Source organism: Mobula hypostoma, chromosome 16, assembly GCF_963921235.1.
Source record: "Mobula hypostoma chromosome 16, sMobHyp1.1, whole genome shotgun sequence".
Taxonomy (NCBI): domain Eukaryota; kingdom Metazoa; phylum Chordata; class Chondrichthyes; order Myliobatiformes; family Myliobatidae; genus Mobula; species Mobula hypostoma.
The window spans coordinates 53,502,968-53,519,766 of NC_086112.1; the positions used below are offsets into that span (position 1 = coordinate 53,502,968).

Consider the following 16,799-nt stretch of genomic DNA (forward strand, 5'->3'; position numbering starts at 1 on the left):
CGTGTAGGACCTTAAGATTTGATCATCACATAATGTAGATCTCACTTAAGTAAGAAAATATTGCACTAGCACAATATCTGGTTTAGTTTAATTGGAACTAAAGAACTTCCAGTTAATACACATTTCAGTGCAGTGGAGATACTGCAATCCAGTACTTCAAAACATAACGTGCATTTAGACCATAACACATAGGAGCAGAATATGCTATTTAGCCCATTGAGTCTGCTCCGCCACTTAATCATGGCTGATCCTTTTTTTTTCTGCTCAGCCCCACTCCCCGACCATCTCCCCGTAATCTTTTCATGCTGTGTCCAATCAAGAACCTATCAATTTCTGCTTGGCCTAATGACCAAACAGCCTGTGGTAACCCATTCCACAAATTCACCACCCTTTGGCTAAAGAAATTTCCCTGTATCTCTGTTTTAATTGAACACCCCTCTATCCCGAGGCTGTGCCCTCCTGTCTTAGACTTGCCCACCATGCGCAACATCTTTTCCACATCTATTCTGTATAGGCCTTTCAACGTTCAAAAGGTTTCTATGAGATTCCCCTCTCATCCTTCTAAATTCCAGCAAGTACAGACCCAGAGCCATTAAACATTCCTCAGATGATAACCCTTCCATTCCCCGGATCATCCTTGTGAACCTCCTGTGAAACCTCTCCAATGCCAGCTAACTGGTCTATAATTTCCTTTCTGCTGCCTTTCTCCGTTATTAAAGAGTTGAGTGACATTTGCAATTTTCCGATCCTCTAGCACCATGCTGGAGTCCAGTGATTTTTGAAAGATCATTACTAATGCCTCCACATTCTCTACCGCTACCACTTTCAATACCCTAGGACTGGGTGACTTATTTACCCCCAAGTCTTTTTGAGCATCTTCTCCCTCGTAACAGTAATTGCACTCACATCTCTTTCCTCCCACCCTTCAACATCAGGCATACTGCTAGTGTCTTCCACTGTGAAGACTGATGCAAAATACTCATTTAGTTCATCTGCCATCTCCTTGTCCCCTGTTATTATTTCTCCAGCCTCATTTTCTAGTGGTCCTATATCCACTCTCATCTCTTTGTTTTTAGCATACTTACAAAAGTTTTTACTGTCCACTTTGATGTTGCTTGCTAGCTAGCTTTCATATTTCATCTTTTCCTTCCTAATGATTATTTTAGTTCCTCTCTGTAGGTTTTTAAAAAGCTTCCCAATCCTCTATCTTCCTGCGAAGTTTTGCTTTGCTGTATGCCCTTTCTTTTGCCTTTACATTAGCTTTGACTTCCCTTGTCAGCCATGGTTGTACTGTTTTGCCATTTGAGTATTTCTTTGTTTTTGCAATACATCTATCATGCACCTTCCTCATTTTTCTCAGAAACTCACCCTGCCAGCATCTCCTTCCACTTTACTTTGGCCAACTCCTCTCTGATACCACTGTAATTTCCTTTATTCCACTGAAATACAGCTATGCCAGTCTTTACTTGCTCCCTATCAAATTTCAATTTGAACTCAATCATATTGTGATCACTGTGTCCATAGGGTTCTTTTACCTGAAGCCCCCTAATCGCCTCCAGTTCATGACACAATACCCAATCCAGTATATCTGATCCCCTAGCAGGCTCAAAGACAAACTGCTCTAAAAAGCCATCTCATCGGCATTCAACAAACTCACTCTCTTGAGATCCATTTCCAACCTCATTTTCCCCAAAACAACCTGCATGTTATAATCTCCCATGACTACCATAACATTACTCCTTTGATACGCCTTTTCTATTTAACCTTTTAATCTATTGTCCACATCCCAGCTACTGTTGGGAGACCCGTATATAACTGCCATCAGGGTCCTTTTACCCTTGCAGTTTCTTAATTCACCCCACAAGCTTTCAACATCTTCTAATCTGTTCCTCTGCCTATTGAGTCCCCTATTACTACTGCTCCCCTCTTCTCCCCATCTTCCTTCTGCACCACAGACCCATGCTCAGTGCCAGTAACCTGGTCTCCATGGAATTCCTCTGGGAGGTCATCCCCCACAAGAGTATTCAAAATAGTGTACTTATTATTGAGGGGAATGGCCACAGGGGAGCTCTGCTCTAACTGCCTATACACATTTCTATTTCTCTTGGCAGCCTTCTGCAATTTAGGAGTGATTACTTCCCTGTAACTCTGATCAATGATTTCCTCACTCTCCCGTCTAATGTGAAAGTCATCCAGCTGCTGCTCCAGATCCCTAACACAGTCTTCAAAGAGCTGCAGCTGGATACACCGCACACAGATATAGTTCCCTGGGTGACTCTGGGTCTCTGAGGTCTCCCACGTCCGGCATGAAGAGCAGACAGCGGCCATTTGCTACTCTGGGTACGGTAAGAGAGAAAAAATAGGAACCTCAACAGAAATTTACCCAGAGCCAACGCATCTTTCGAGCAGAAGCCTGACACTCCTACTCCCAACAGTGGCCGCCCGAACAATGGCCCCTATGTACTATTTAGTTCGCTGTGTTTTGTTCCGGCCCTGAGTGGGCCACTGGAATGAGACCAAACACCCACTAAGCTCTCCTTTTAAACAAGCATCACAGACCTGCAAGAAACCTCCCCTCTGTGCTGTGCTCCTGCAGCTGATTAGGCCGCCAGAAATTCAGTGATCCTTTATTACGATTTTCAACATGTTTCCATTGCTCCAAGTTACTGTTCAGAACAGAAGCCCTAAAGATTCTGTCATCTTTGATATACAATGCCTATAAAAAGTATTCACCTCCCTTGGAAGTTTTCATGTTTTACTGTATTACAGCATTGAATGACAGTGGATTTAATTTGGATTTTTTGACACTGATCAACAGAGAAGATTCTTTTGTGTCAAAGTGAAAACAAATTTCTATAAATTGGTCTGAATTAATTCCAATTATTAAACATAAAGTAATTATTTGCATAATTACCAATCCCCCTTCAAGTCAATATCTAGTAGATGTACCTTTGGCAACAATTATAGCCTTGAGTCTGTGTGGTTAGGTCTTTATCTGCTTTACACATCTGGACACTGCAATTTTTCCCCATTCTCCTTTGCAAAACTGCTCAAGCTCTGTCAGATTGCATGGGAATCGTGAGTGAACAGCCCTTTTCAAATCCAGCCTCAAATTCCCAATTGGATTGAGGTCTGAACTCTGACTTGGCCACTCCAAGACATTAACTTTGTTGTTTTTAAGCCGTTCCTGTGTAGCTTTGTCTTTATGTTTGGAGTCATTGTCTTACTGGAAAACAAATCTTCCCCCAAGTTGCAGTTCTCTTGTACTCTGCATCAGGTTCTCCTCCAGGATTTCCCTGTATTTTGCTGCATTCATTTTACCCACTACCTTCATAAGTCTATCACGGCCTGCTGCAGTGAAGCATCCCCACAGCATGATGCAGGCGTCACCAGGATTACAGTAGAGATGGTGTGCTTTTAATGATATTTGCTCTGATGGCCAAAAAGCTCAATTTTGGTTTCATCAGACCATAGAATCTTCTTCCAGTTGACTTCAGAGCCTTCCCCATGTCTTCTGGCAAACTCTAGCCAAGATTTCATGTGAGCTTTTTCAACAGTGGCTTTCTCTTTGCCACTCTCTCATAGAGCTGCAACTAGTGAAGAACCCAGGTAACAGACGTTGGATGTGCAGTCTCTCCCTTCTCAGCCACTGAAGCTTGTAACTCCTCCAGAGTTGTCATAGGTCTCGTAGTGATTTCCCTTCCTAGTTCCCTTCTTGCACAGTCAGTCAGTTTTTGAGGACAGCCTGCTCTAGGCTGCTTTACAGCTGTGCCATATTCTTTCCATTTCTTGATGATAACTGTACTCCAAGGGATATTCAGTGACTTGGAAATTTTCTTGTATCTATCTCCTGACTTGTGCTTTTCAATAACCTTTTTGCGGAGTTGCTTGGAGTGTTCTTTTGCCTTCATGGTGTAGTTTTTGTCAGGATACAGACTCACCAACAGTTGGACCTTCCAGGTACAGTTGTATTTTTACTACAATCAAATCAAACACCTTGACTGCACACAGGTGATCTCCATTTAACTAATTATGTGACTTGCAAAACCAATTGGCTGCACCAGTGATGATTTGATGTATCATATTAAAGGGGGTGAATACTTTTGCTATCAATTATTTTGTGTTTTACATTTGTAATTAATTTAGATCACTTTGCAGAGATCAGTTTTCACATTGACACGGAAGAGTCTTTTTCTGTTGATCAGTGTCAATAAAAGCCAAATTAAATCCACTGTGATTTAAAGTTGTAAAACAATAAAATGTGAAAACTTCTAGGGAGGGAGGGTGAATACTTTTTATAGGTACTGTATGAAACAAAACAGAATAAGTTATTTGTAGGGAAAAAGGTGTTGATAGTTTAATATTGGTGGCACTCCTGTTGTTGCCTGTCATTTATTAGATCATTTTCACCTCAGTTTGATTCCTTATTTGTCCTTGGTTAAGTGCATTAAACACTTAATATAGACATTGAGCAAATGTTGTTTTACTTCTAAAAATCATCTTTATTGATTTCAATAGAATTAAGCTTCAAGAGGAAAGAACTTTCGCATCTTCTTGATTTTAGCATAATGTATTTTACCAAAGGCATGAAAGACAAAAACAAGATGTAAATAAAAATCCTTCTATGCTCCTTTTAAATCTAGAGCAACAATTAAAACATGAGAGAATGAGACTGTACATTGGTAATATTTAGTCTTTCATGTGGTGATCACAGCGTTTGGATTTAACATTTATGTATGCATGTGCATGTTACAATAATTTTGCACAAATAACAGTGAGCTTCTTTCGTCTCTCAAACATTTTGACAGTAAATTATAGTCCAGTATATATCTATGATAAAGAAGAAAAATAATTATCTTCAGAAATGTGTTAATTTCTCAAAGGTAACATTTTCTCCCAGGACAAACACTGAAGGCAAGTTTTGCTGGTGACTGGGGGAAAGTACTGCCTTGTGTGATATAATGTTACTGATCAGAGAGGCCCAAGAGCTGAATACATGATCATGGTGAGGGTAGCAGTAATATAATTGGTTACAATATCATTTGGCTATGAAGAGGGAAAATGATGGGTGGGTCACCTACATTTCCTTGCTATCCAGTGACCCATGCTGAGAAGTATGCAAGTTGGGTTAGGATGAAATCAGACTAAACTTTGATGTGGTAGCCAGAACGCAGTGTCTAGACTCAAACATTAAAAGTGGTCACTTGGGATAGCAATTGGAGGTCTGCCAGCACTTTTGGAATCGTGCTCCGGAATGTGTCAGCACTTTCTGGAAAGGAAAGAATAAAATGGGAACTGTGAAACAAAAACTCCACTCCTTCATTTATCACAATTACCCTTCTTGTTGCAGATGTAAATGAATGTGAAGGAAGCCACAGATGTCAGCATGGTTGTCAAAACATGCTTGGAGGTTACAGGTGCAGCTGTCCTCATGGCTACATTCAACACTATCAGTGGAATCAGTGTGTTGGTAAGTAATAGCAGGAATGTTCATACTGGAAATCTGTACTTTAATTGTTTAACTGTTCAACATCAAACCCAGCAAAAGAACCCTTTTCATTGAATTTAAAATAAAAAAACAAGATGCATCTGTTTCTGTAAATTAAAATAAATAATTTATTTAAAAATAAGGATAAAGCAGCATTCCTGATTTTCTTCTGTACAATACTAAGCTTTGCAACCATAATTGATAAATTCTTTGTTTTTTTATTTTATTTACCTTTTAGTCTAGTTTGCTAAATTTTAACTATATTAAATAAAAATTAGATCAAATTAATATTCTTGCCTTAGTCCATTTATGTATCTATGCTCATTACCGAGTATCAAGACACAAATGGGCCGAATAAAAAGTGCACTGTTCTGTTGTATTATCATTTTGTTTATGACAGTAGGTTTAGGCTACCAACTATGCTAGCAGCATTCCTACACGTATCATTATATAGGACACTCTAAAAATTCCCATGTGTAGAAGCTGGCCATTTTCAATTATTGCAAATATCATGATTAAATAGCTAAAATGTGATTATCTACTCATTGAATATAATTTCCTGCCTCCTGCCAATTCTCTTGCAAATACTAACGACTGGTCATGAAATCAAAATGGCGAACGTTATTGAAAGTGGGTTAAATGTAAGCAGAGAGGCTGCAAGGAAATTCCTAATGGAACAAGTAGTATTCCTTATAGGGTCTTTGAATTAGTTTCATGCATCTGTTGAATATGATTTGGGTCTCTATATTCACATTTGTAAACCTCAAAGGAAAGCAGAAAATGATAGAAATACTCTGTAGTTTAGGCATCTGTAAGAGAAAGAAACAGAGTTAACCTTTCAGGTCAATGACTCTTCATCAAGACTCGTACTTTTTACTCATGAAGAATAATCAATATTTTCAGAAGAAAGCACAATAGGAAGGTGTAGAGCTTGATCTCCATCACACACCTAAACTATCAGCAATTCGACAGTGCTATCAGGCAACACGTACTGACCAATAATCTGCTCACTGATTGGGTTTCATAGCAACCACTCAGTTCCAGAATTCATCACAGTTTTGATATAAACATGGTCCAAAGAACTGAATTCTAGAGTTGGGTGAGTATGATTGTTCTCGATAATAGAGCAGCACTTGACAGAATTTGGCATCAAGGGACACTGGTAAAACTGAAGTCAAAGGGCATCAGGGAGAAAACATTCAAATCGTTGGAATCAAATCTCAAATAAAGGTTCTGCTTGTCAGAAGTTAAATCATCCCAATCCTAAGGCATCACTGCAAGTTTTCTCAGGACAGTGATGACACCAGAACATCTGCAGATGCTTTTAATCAGTAACCTTCCTTCCATCAAAGATACCAGCATTCAACATGCCTGCACAAGGGGAATCTACCTATTTCTGACCTTCATTGGCATTACCATCACATGGAGTTTCACCGGAACAGAAATTTAACTGAACCACCCACATTTAAACTATAGGCACAAGAGCAGGTCAGAGACTGAGCAACTCACATCCTGACACCTCACTATCATTCAACTAGCTACAAACACAAGATGAAAGTATGATGGAACACTCTCCACTTCCTAGCAATAATGTGAAAAGGCTTGGTACTCTAAAGTGGAGGGCAGCCAATTGCACTCAATCAGCAATCATAAACATTTATCCTTCCGTCAGTGGTGCACATTTGCTGCAGTGTGAATTAAAAAAAGACAACTGCAGTTGCTTGCCAAAGCTTCTCCGACACCCATTCTCAAGCCCATGATCTCTGTCACCAAGAGGGAAAAGAGATCCAGGGCATGGGAACTTCATCATCTGCAGGTTCCTCTCTAAGTTGCACACCATCCTAATTGGATATGTAACACTGTTCCTTTAGCATTGCCGGGTCCAGATCCTGGAACTCCCTGCTGAAGCACTGTGGAAGTACCATCGCTAGAAAAATTGCAACAGTTCAAGCAGGCAGCTCACCACCACAGTCTCATCGATAATTAGGGATGGGGATACAGTAATGTATCATTATCATTCCGACCATGCATATGACATTGAACAAATTTGGGTTGAAATTTCCAAAGAGAAATAGCAGTTAATGTAGCCAAGAAGCAGAAGACAGATACTTTGTTTGTTAGAGTAAACTCATCCAATAAGTTCTACCAACACATCAACCTGAGAATTGTCACAGTGTAGGTTTCTCGAAGTATAAAATGCTATAAACCAATAATAGTAACTTGTATTTTTATAGTGATTTTAACACAGAAGATCATTTTTGGGTTTTACTTTACTTTATTGTCGCCAAACAATTGATACTAGAGCGTACAATCATCACAGTGACATTTGATCCTGCGCTTCGCACTCCCTGGAGTACGTCGATAGTAAATATTAAAAATTTAAATTATAAATTATAAACAGAAAAAAGAAAAGGGAAAGTAAGGTGGTGCAAAAAAACCGAGAGGCAGTTCCAGATATTTGGAGGGTTCAGCCCAGATCCGGGTCAGGATCTGTTCAGCATTCTTATCACAGTTCCATACCAGGTTGTGATGCACCCTAGAAGAATACTTTTTATGATGCATCTATAAAAATTAGTGAGGGTTTTAGGGGACAGGCCAAATTTCTTTAGCTTTCTCAGGAAGTAAAGACGCTGGTGGGCCTTCTTAGCAGTGGAATCTGCTTGGTTGGACCAAGTCAGGTCATTTGTGATATTGACCCTGAGGAACTTAAAGCTTTTGACCTGTTCCACTTGCGCACCACTGATGTAAATGGGGTCGTGCGGTCCGCTGCTCCTGAAGTCAACAACCAATTTTATAGGAACGTATTGAGAAAACTGACACTGAGCTGAAGAATTAAACTTCAATATTTGAAACAGATAAGAACAGTTGTGAGGATACAAAATATGAGACTGAGAAACCCAGAGCTGTGAGGTTGAAGGAAGTGGAGGATAGACATAAGACCAGAATCAGAACACAACACTCTCAGAGAAAGCCAAGGCTGGAGGATGTCATAGGGATGAGAACTCGAACCCCGAGTGAAAGTTCTTAAGTTAGTGACTGAAATTATTGTAGATCGGCAAAGAAGTCCGGGCAGGTGATCAAGCATTGGTGTAAATCAAATATTGATGGACAGACCTCAGTGCAATGGAGCCTGCAATCCATGAGAACACTGATAAAGAGTAATGAGAAAATTTGATTGATTATAGTATTGCAGCAGGTGACCCAGAAATTTTTTTTCTGTAGGTTAGGCTGGAACAACATAGTAAGCAAATTACGCTATAAGGCATTGTGTTTTTTTTCTAAGTATCACTTTTCCTTCTTTTAGATGAGAATGAATGCTCCAACCCAGCTTTTTGTGGATCTGCAACCTGTTACAACACACTTGGGAGCTACAAATGTGCCTGCCCATCAGGCTACAATTTTGATGAATTTTCCAATACTTGTCATGATGTGAATGAATGCTCATCTTATAAGAATCCGTGTTCATACGGCTGCTCAAACACAGAAGGAGGCTACCTCTGTGGCTGCCCACCTGGATACTATAGAGTGGGGCAAGGGTAAGATCACTGCTGCTTGAATTGATGTTTGATCTATAGTGAATGGGAAATAAAGAAGATTAGGAAAACAGTATGAACTTGAAGATGTCAATTACTTGTTTGCCTCTGTCACATATGTTTTCTATAGGTCTATGTGTTCACCTGCGCCTTTCCATAAATAATTTTACTTCTTTAATATCATTTTTCTCTCTGTCTGGGTATAGATAACAATTTCATTAATTTCCGTTCTTATTTTGATTTACAAATATTGCATTTGATGTGTGTTTTATTGACATTCTCCATGATGGTTTTTAATGTGCATTAATCATTTTGAAAATGTTGTTAATTCCTCAGTTAAAATAATATATTTTTTTTACACAGAATTAAATTGAATTTACAACACCAAAGTAGGTCTATCAGCCATATGCTAGAGATTATCTTAAACAAAATCCTCTTTTCCTCTCATTAGTTCTTGGAACTTGATAGATAAATTATGCATCAAATCTCTTAAATTTATTACAGAAATCTGTGCCTTGATCTCATATTCACTGTAAAGAAATACTTTTCTTTAAGCCTCATCCTCTAGATGCTATCTGTATTTTCATTCTTGCAATTGGACATCATTGGTAAATCCAGCTTTTTACTGTCCATTCCAAATTACCTTTGAGAAGGTCATAATAAACCACCTGTAGTGAATGGCTCGTAGCCCAGATGTGATCTAAAAGGTGCTGGTGGTCCCTTGAGTCTCAGACCCTTATGGAAGAGGTTATGAGTTTGGATTTTTGAAAAACTTTCGCAGTTTATTCTTAGATAGCACATGGTAATCACAGGTTGAAGCATTCTTTACCATCAAGGCAAATACAGAGAATTTTTATCATATTCCATATTCATGCCTTCCATACAGACGGCACACAAGGTCAGGTTGTGTTCAAGTCATTAGTGCTACTGCTCCTCTGGTCACTCAAATTAATCCAAGCTTTCAGCAAGACCTATTTTGCATGAGTAGTGCAGACTATGGATGAAGATTGCTTCATTATGCAAGAAGTTGTTAATAGAATTAGACATATGGAATCACCAGACAATACTCCCACTTTTAATCTAATAATGGTGGAAGGGATTATCAACTGGCTTACCACATCTAGTAATCAGTAAATTTGTATTCCTCATTTTCTTTATTCTGTTAACATGTATAGTTTATGGCCTTGCATGAAAAAATTCCCCCTTTTACTTCTACCAAAATAAGCCACCATACAATTTTACTATACTAAATTTAATTTTCTTTACATTAACCAGTTCTGTAAGCTTATTGCTCTTTGGCACTGTCTTCCACATTATTAGCAACAGGTAATGTTCCCTTTTCTTGCATTCATATTGTAAATCAAATTACTCACACTCTGAGGACCCCTAATATTTTGAATTTAATCACATGACATAAGCAAAACACCTGAATAGAAACGTGTTGATGTAGTTTTAAAATAAACAGCATTATGCTTTCATATGGAGTATAATTTAGTAGATACTTGCCAGATGGACACAGAAATGTACTGTTCATTCTATACCCAAGAAAAGTTAGTTTCCAAAGTCACATATATCTTTCTGCGTTTAAGAGATTTCGCATAGATTTGCCAAGCTTAAATAATAATTCCACTCAGCTCACGACATTCCATTTCTTCTCTAGCTGCACAGTTTGGTCCAAAGTCCAGTAATGATCCAAAGATAGAAACCAGTGCTTTTTATTGACATGAGCACAGAGATTGCAATGGAAGTTTGGGCGTCACTGTCAAGACCAGCAGTTATGGCCCTTTACTAATTGTGCTTGAGCTCAAATGTCAGAGGCTGAAGTTATGAAATGAATTAACCAATCAGCCAATATTTGTAAATGTGCTTTAGTTATTTTAATAACATATTAAGGCTGTTCCACTAGATCCCAGTGATGGAATCTTACGCAATTAGCAGCAACTCAGAAATGGGTTTCTTAATATCATTACAACAGTGAAACTAGGCTGATAACAGGGGACTCCACTCAACAGTGTAATGGCAACTTCTTCAAAGGATAGCTACAAGCAGAGCCAATCTTATAAGAAAGTGCAAGTATTTAAAACAGAAATAAGATATGAAATATGATATAAAAATAATTCAAGGTTGTTCTAAATGATAATATATAAAATGGTGTTTTATTTTTAATTACTGCCATTTATTTTAAATTCTAACTCCCTTTATCATTGTTCTGCAGGCATTGTGTGTCTGGTATGGGATTTAATAAAGGTCAGTACCTGCCTTTTGATGGTGAGCCTGATGATGAAAATCTTTTATCTCATGAAACCTGCTATGAATGTAAAATCAATGGCTACTCCAAAACTGGTGGCAGAAAAAGAAGGAGCATCAATGATACCCTATCTAAACAGGTACTGTCTCCTTAATAATTCTCTAAATCAAAATAATAGGTTATATTTCTTTGCTTCAGTGTTTAATTCTGCAGTACATCTGTACTCTCATAATGTGTGTATATATATATATATATATATATAGAAAAATTGTGGAAAAGGCAGGTAATATGCAACCAACAATTAAATCTTATCAATAAATAAACAACATAGCAATTTGTTTCACAATAATATGATGTATACATTTCACTGTATGTTTCATGTTTGAAATATGAAAGATAATATGTGCACACTGAATGCCTCTTTTCATAAATCATATATTTATGTGTTTTGCATAGTCAATAATTGGTACAAAGAAAAATACTGCAGAGGGATCTGACTTTGTGGAAGTTAGAACCTCCATTGTAATAAGGAAATTAGTGTAATTTTAATGCATGTGTTTTATTTAAAGATCAGTTTTCTTTCTTAGCATAAACATGGCATTTTATTTAGAAGGTATAAGGTTAATTAAGTATCCTGACATAATTCATTGATCTGAAACATGAACTCTCCTCCCTCTGTGGTCTTGCCTGACCTGCTGAGTCTTTCCAGCATTTATTTAAGATTTCCTTTACCAGCAGTTTTTTTTTTTGCTTTTTGATTAAGGATTGTATAGACTACTTTTGCAGCCTATTTGAGATCTCTCAATGGTGGAAAAGGAGAATCCTGTGTACAGACATCTGCTGATGCCTCTGGACACATCTTCAGTGATGTTCCTGGAATCATCGGGTGTTTCAGGTCTTTCAACCATCATACAACCTCCTCCAGGTGACCCAGCCGGGAATGATCAGACCCCAGCTTGTGTCCAGATGGCTAGCTACTTATGACTCCATGGCTCCCTCTTTTCAGCCACAGCCTAAATATTATGCAAGACTTAATTATTGATTTTTACTGGTAATTAATTAATACTTTCCTATATAATTTGATTGTAGGATGAACAGATTAGTTTGGCTAGTCTGGATATGGACATCCCAATCAAAATGAACCTAAGTATCTCTGAACTGAACTACAAGAAGCACATTTTGGACCTTGTCCCAGCCATTGAACCACTCAACAACCACGTCCGATATGTTATCTCATACGGAAATGATAACAGTTATTTCCGCATCCACCAGAACGATGGATTAAGCTACCTGCACACGACTAAGAAGAAGCCTCTGAAAGGTGTTTACACACTGGAAATTACCAGTATTCCTCTGTATAAGAAAAAAGAATTGCAGAAACTGGAAGATAAAAATGACAATGACTACCTCCTTGGTGAGCTGGGAGATGCTCTCAAAATGAGACTACTGATCCAGCTTCATTAAACATGCTGAGACTTGCATTATTTCTATTGAGAATTATTATCACAAATGTGTCTGCTTTCAAAAAGCTTTATGTCAACAGCTTTGATTCTCCACTACGAACGTCTTCATATTCTGGCCTAGACTGCATGACCGATTTTTTTTTTGTGTATGTGTAAATGGGTTTTACACGGTGCAGTGTTAACAATACTTGCATATAACCTCAGTCATGGTTACTGTATATTTAATATCACCTCATTTGTCTCAGTCTATGAGCTCATATTTTACATGAGAGTCTGTGAGAGAAAATTGTAAATGGCTTCTAATAACTTAGACAAATAGCAACATAATGAGCCATTTCTCTAGATTGCAGATAATATTATGTAACTGTTCATATTATATTAATATCAGTAAGCAATGCTAAGTCAGACTGTACTGTATACCAAAGGGCATTCTCAGAGGACCAATTCATTCACAGCGTTCCTTCCCCATCAACTGGTGCAATATATGATAAGTAACTGGTACCAGACCCCAGAACAAAAAGGGTTATTTTACATCACTTTCTAGAAGTTTATAGAATGCAGTAAACCTATGTTTTCATGATGTTTGTACAGAAAACTGGTGCTAATATTTTTTATTCAATCAGGGTCAGCGTACTGTACAACCAAAAGTAAGGTCTTGTCAGTAAGTAACTGGCATTGGAAGTTTGTTTCAGAACATCATGATCCCTGCAGCATTTTACTGTATGTTTTATGTCTTCAAATGCATTTTATGTACAAAAGATAATTGTGCACATTGAATGCCTGATCATTGCTGACTAGAAGATTGTAAAGTCTTCTTTTTATTACTGTACAAATGTGTTCTATATCAGGGGTATATTGGTCAACAATTGAGATGTGGAAAAATACGTAAAAAATATTTGACTTTGTAAAAGTTAGTACCTCCCTGCTTCTAATAGCAAGGAAATGAGCCTAATTTTAATACATATCTGTTTTGTCTAAAAATCTATTTTCCGTCCGCATTGAGGTTTTCTTAGCAGAAATATGCCATTTTAAAGGACAAAGATTTGTATAAAATTCTAAAAAAAATGAAAAATGAACATTTTGTTATGGGGGTGCTTAATTCTGTAGATTCAACTGTGTCAATATGCCAACAACTTTTCTTCCAATAAAGCTTATTATTTTGGGATATATTGATTTTTAAATAACTGAATGTGTTACTTCTGAGCATATGTAGGTTAAACTTAAGAGCAATCAGTACTTGCTCACAGAGTATATCAAATAATAAATGTGGCATGTGCAAATAAAGCTTTATTTGTTGACCTTATGCACCCAAAAAAAGTCCCTCCCCTCATCAATGAGTTAGTGTGCCCCACCTCTTTCCCATCATACCACCACCAGTTCTGGTACTTTAAAAGTTAATTCCAGTGAGCATTTTATCTTTTTTTTATCAGTAGATCTACGATATCCCAGACAGGAAAATATTAATAGTTTTCATGTGTAAAAATTCAAGTTTGTGGATTCAAGTACTCAAACTTGTTTTTTTTTGTTAGCAGAACTTTCACACATTTTTCATTGATACCATGGGTTATTATGTAGTGGAGGAATAAGATTGACATTTATTATTAAATATGATCATTTGGTTTTAAACTTTCCACTTACTATCTATTAAATACATTTTGTTTTCAAATGGCACTGTACTGTGGTAAGCATAAAAAATTCTCAAGTGCCAACTCAAATTAGTGAGAACGCAGCCCAATTGTAGGAAGACTCTTCCGGGTTCAAAGCTGACAAAGCTCAATTTAGCTCCATTCCAAGGAAAGCTGGGCGGCTTGTTATTAAACAAGCCAAACTGTTGTCACCAAACTGGACTCAACTTGGTAGTAGATACATATGACAAATTATATTTCACATGTGTTTCAACAACAGCATGTGTAATGGATAAAACTGCCATATGCAATTTCTTCCTGCATCAGCCATAACTTGGCTTGAGTTATGGTAGGAGCTGTAGGAACTCAGCAGGTCAAGCAGCATCGATAGAGGGAAGTGGCCAGTGGACATTTTAGCCTGAGACCCTCCATCTGAGCTGGGAAGAAGGCTGGGAGATAGCTAATATAACAAGGTGGAGGGAAAGGGTGGAGCAAGATCAGACAGGTTATAGGTGCATCCAAGTGAGAAGCATGGAAGAAAATGAAGGGGTGGGAGAGTGGGCATGATCTAAGTCATTGAGAGGTGATGGGGGAAAGTGACAAATATTGAAGATGGAATCTGATAGGAGAGGGTGTGGAGCATGGAATACAGGGAGGGAGTTGGGAAGGGGAACCAGTGAGACAACTGCGTAAGTGATAGATGGACAAGGAAGGAAAAGGGATAGAGTGAAGGGGCCAATTTGATCAGGAGGAGAGAGAACAAAGGGAAAGAAGGGAGTGGTTATCGGAAGTTTGAGAATTTGATATCATTCCATCTGGTTGGAAAATGCCCATATTGGTCGCTGTTCCATTAACCTGTGTTTAGCCTCAACCTGGCCATGGACTGACTTGCTGGTGTGGGAATGAGAAGTGGAATCAAAATGGCTGGCCACAGGGAGATCCTGGCTGGCACGGTAGATGGAGTGAAGGTACTTGGCAAAACAGTCCTCTGACCTGAAAAACATCTCACCAATGTAGAGGTAGCTGAACTTACTGCAATAAATAATACTCTGAGATTTGCACGTGCAAAAAAGCCTCACTGGGAAGGACCGTTTAGGGTCCTGAGTGGTGGTGAGGGAGGATGTATAGGGCAGATGTACCATTTTGCATAGTTACACGGACATGCAGATAATGACAAGAAACAAGTGCACGAGAGAGAAATCCCTGCGGAGAGCGGAGGATAGGGGAGTGGAGGAGAAGGGAAGATGTGCCTGGTGGAGGAATCCCATTGAAGATGGTGGAAGCTGCAAAGAATAATGTGGTAGATGCATAGTGTGGTATGTGAGGACTGGCAACTCTGTTGTGCTTTGGAATAATGGAATGAAGGCAGAAATGCAGGTGAGGGCTCCATCAATATCAAAGGGGAGAGACCTGTTTTCCGACAAAGGAACACATCTCATATATTCTGGAGTGGAAGGCATTATCACAAGAACAAATGTGGTAGTGATAGAGGAACTGGAAAAAGGGAATTGCATCCTTGCAAGTGACAGGGTGAAAGAGCTGTAGTAAAGATAGCTGTGTGAGTTGGTAGGTTTGTAGAGAATGTCAATGGATAATCCGTGTACTGAGAACATAGAACATAGAATAGCACATCACAGTACAGGCCCTTCGGCCCACAATGTTGTGCCGACCCTCAAACCCTGCCTCCCATATAAGCCCCCACCTTAGATTCCTCCATATACCAGTCTAGTAGTCTCTTAAACTTCACTAGTGTATCTGCCTCCACCACTGACTCAGGCAGTGCATTGCACGCACCAACCACTCTCTGAGTAAAAAACCTTCCTCTAATATCCCCCTTGAACTTCCCACTCCTTACCTTAAAGCCATGTCCTCTTGTATTGAGCAGTGGTGCCCTGGGGAAGAGACGCTGGCTATCCACTCTATCTATTCCTCTTATTATCTTGTACACCTCTATCATGTCTCCTCTCATCCTCCTCTCCAAAGAGTAAAGCCCTAGCTCCCTTAATCTCTGATCATAATGCATACTTTCTAAACCAGGCAACATCCTGGTAAATCTCCTCTCTACCCTTTCCAATGGTTCCACATCCTTACTATAGTGAGGTGACCAGAACTGGACACAATACTCCAAGTGTGGCCTAACCAGAGTTTTATAGAACTGCATCATTACATCGCGACTCTTAAACTCTATCCCTCGACTTATGAAAGCTAACACCCCATAAGCTTTCTTAACTACCCTATCCACCTGTGAGGCAACTTTCAGGGATCTGTGGACATGTACCCCGAGATCCCTCTGCTCCTCCACACTACCAAGTATCCTGCCATTTACTTTGTACTCTGCCTTGGAGTTTGTCCTTCCAAAGTGTACCACCTCACACTTCTCCGGGTTGAACTCCATCTGCCACTTCTCAGCCCACTTCTACATCCTATCAATGTCTCTCTGCA

At 38.8% G+C, this 16,799-nt stretch overlaps 1 protein-coding gene across 2 annotated transcripts in view; it reads left to right on the forward strand.

Annotated features, from left to right (window-relative positions):
- Positions 1–13,875, forward strand: part of LOC134357404 (fibrillin-2) — a 347,942-nt gene extending 334,067 nt beyond the window's left edge. For both annotated transcript variants that reach the window (XM_063068953.1, XM_063068954.1), the window contains 4 exons: positions 5,351–5,470; positions 8,793–9,024; positions 11,237–11,408; positions 12,359–13,875. In XM_063068953.1, coding sequence (XP_062925023.1) covers positions 5,351–5,470; positions 8,793–9,024; positions 11,237–11,408; positions 12,359–12,733 — 899 coding nt within the window. In that variant the 3' untranslated portion in view covers positions 12,734–13,875. The remainder of the gene's footprint in view (positions 1–5,350; positions 5,471–8,792; positions 9,025–11,236; positions 11,409–12,358) is intronic.
- The last annotated feature ends 2,924 nt before the right edge of the window (positions 13,876–16,799 follow it).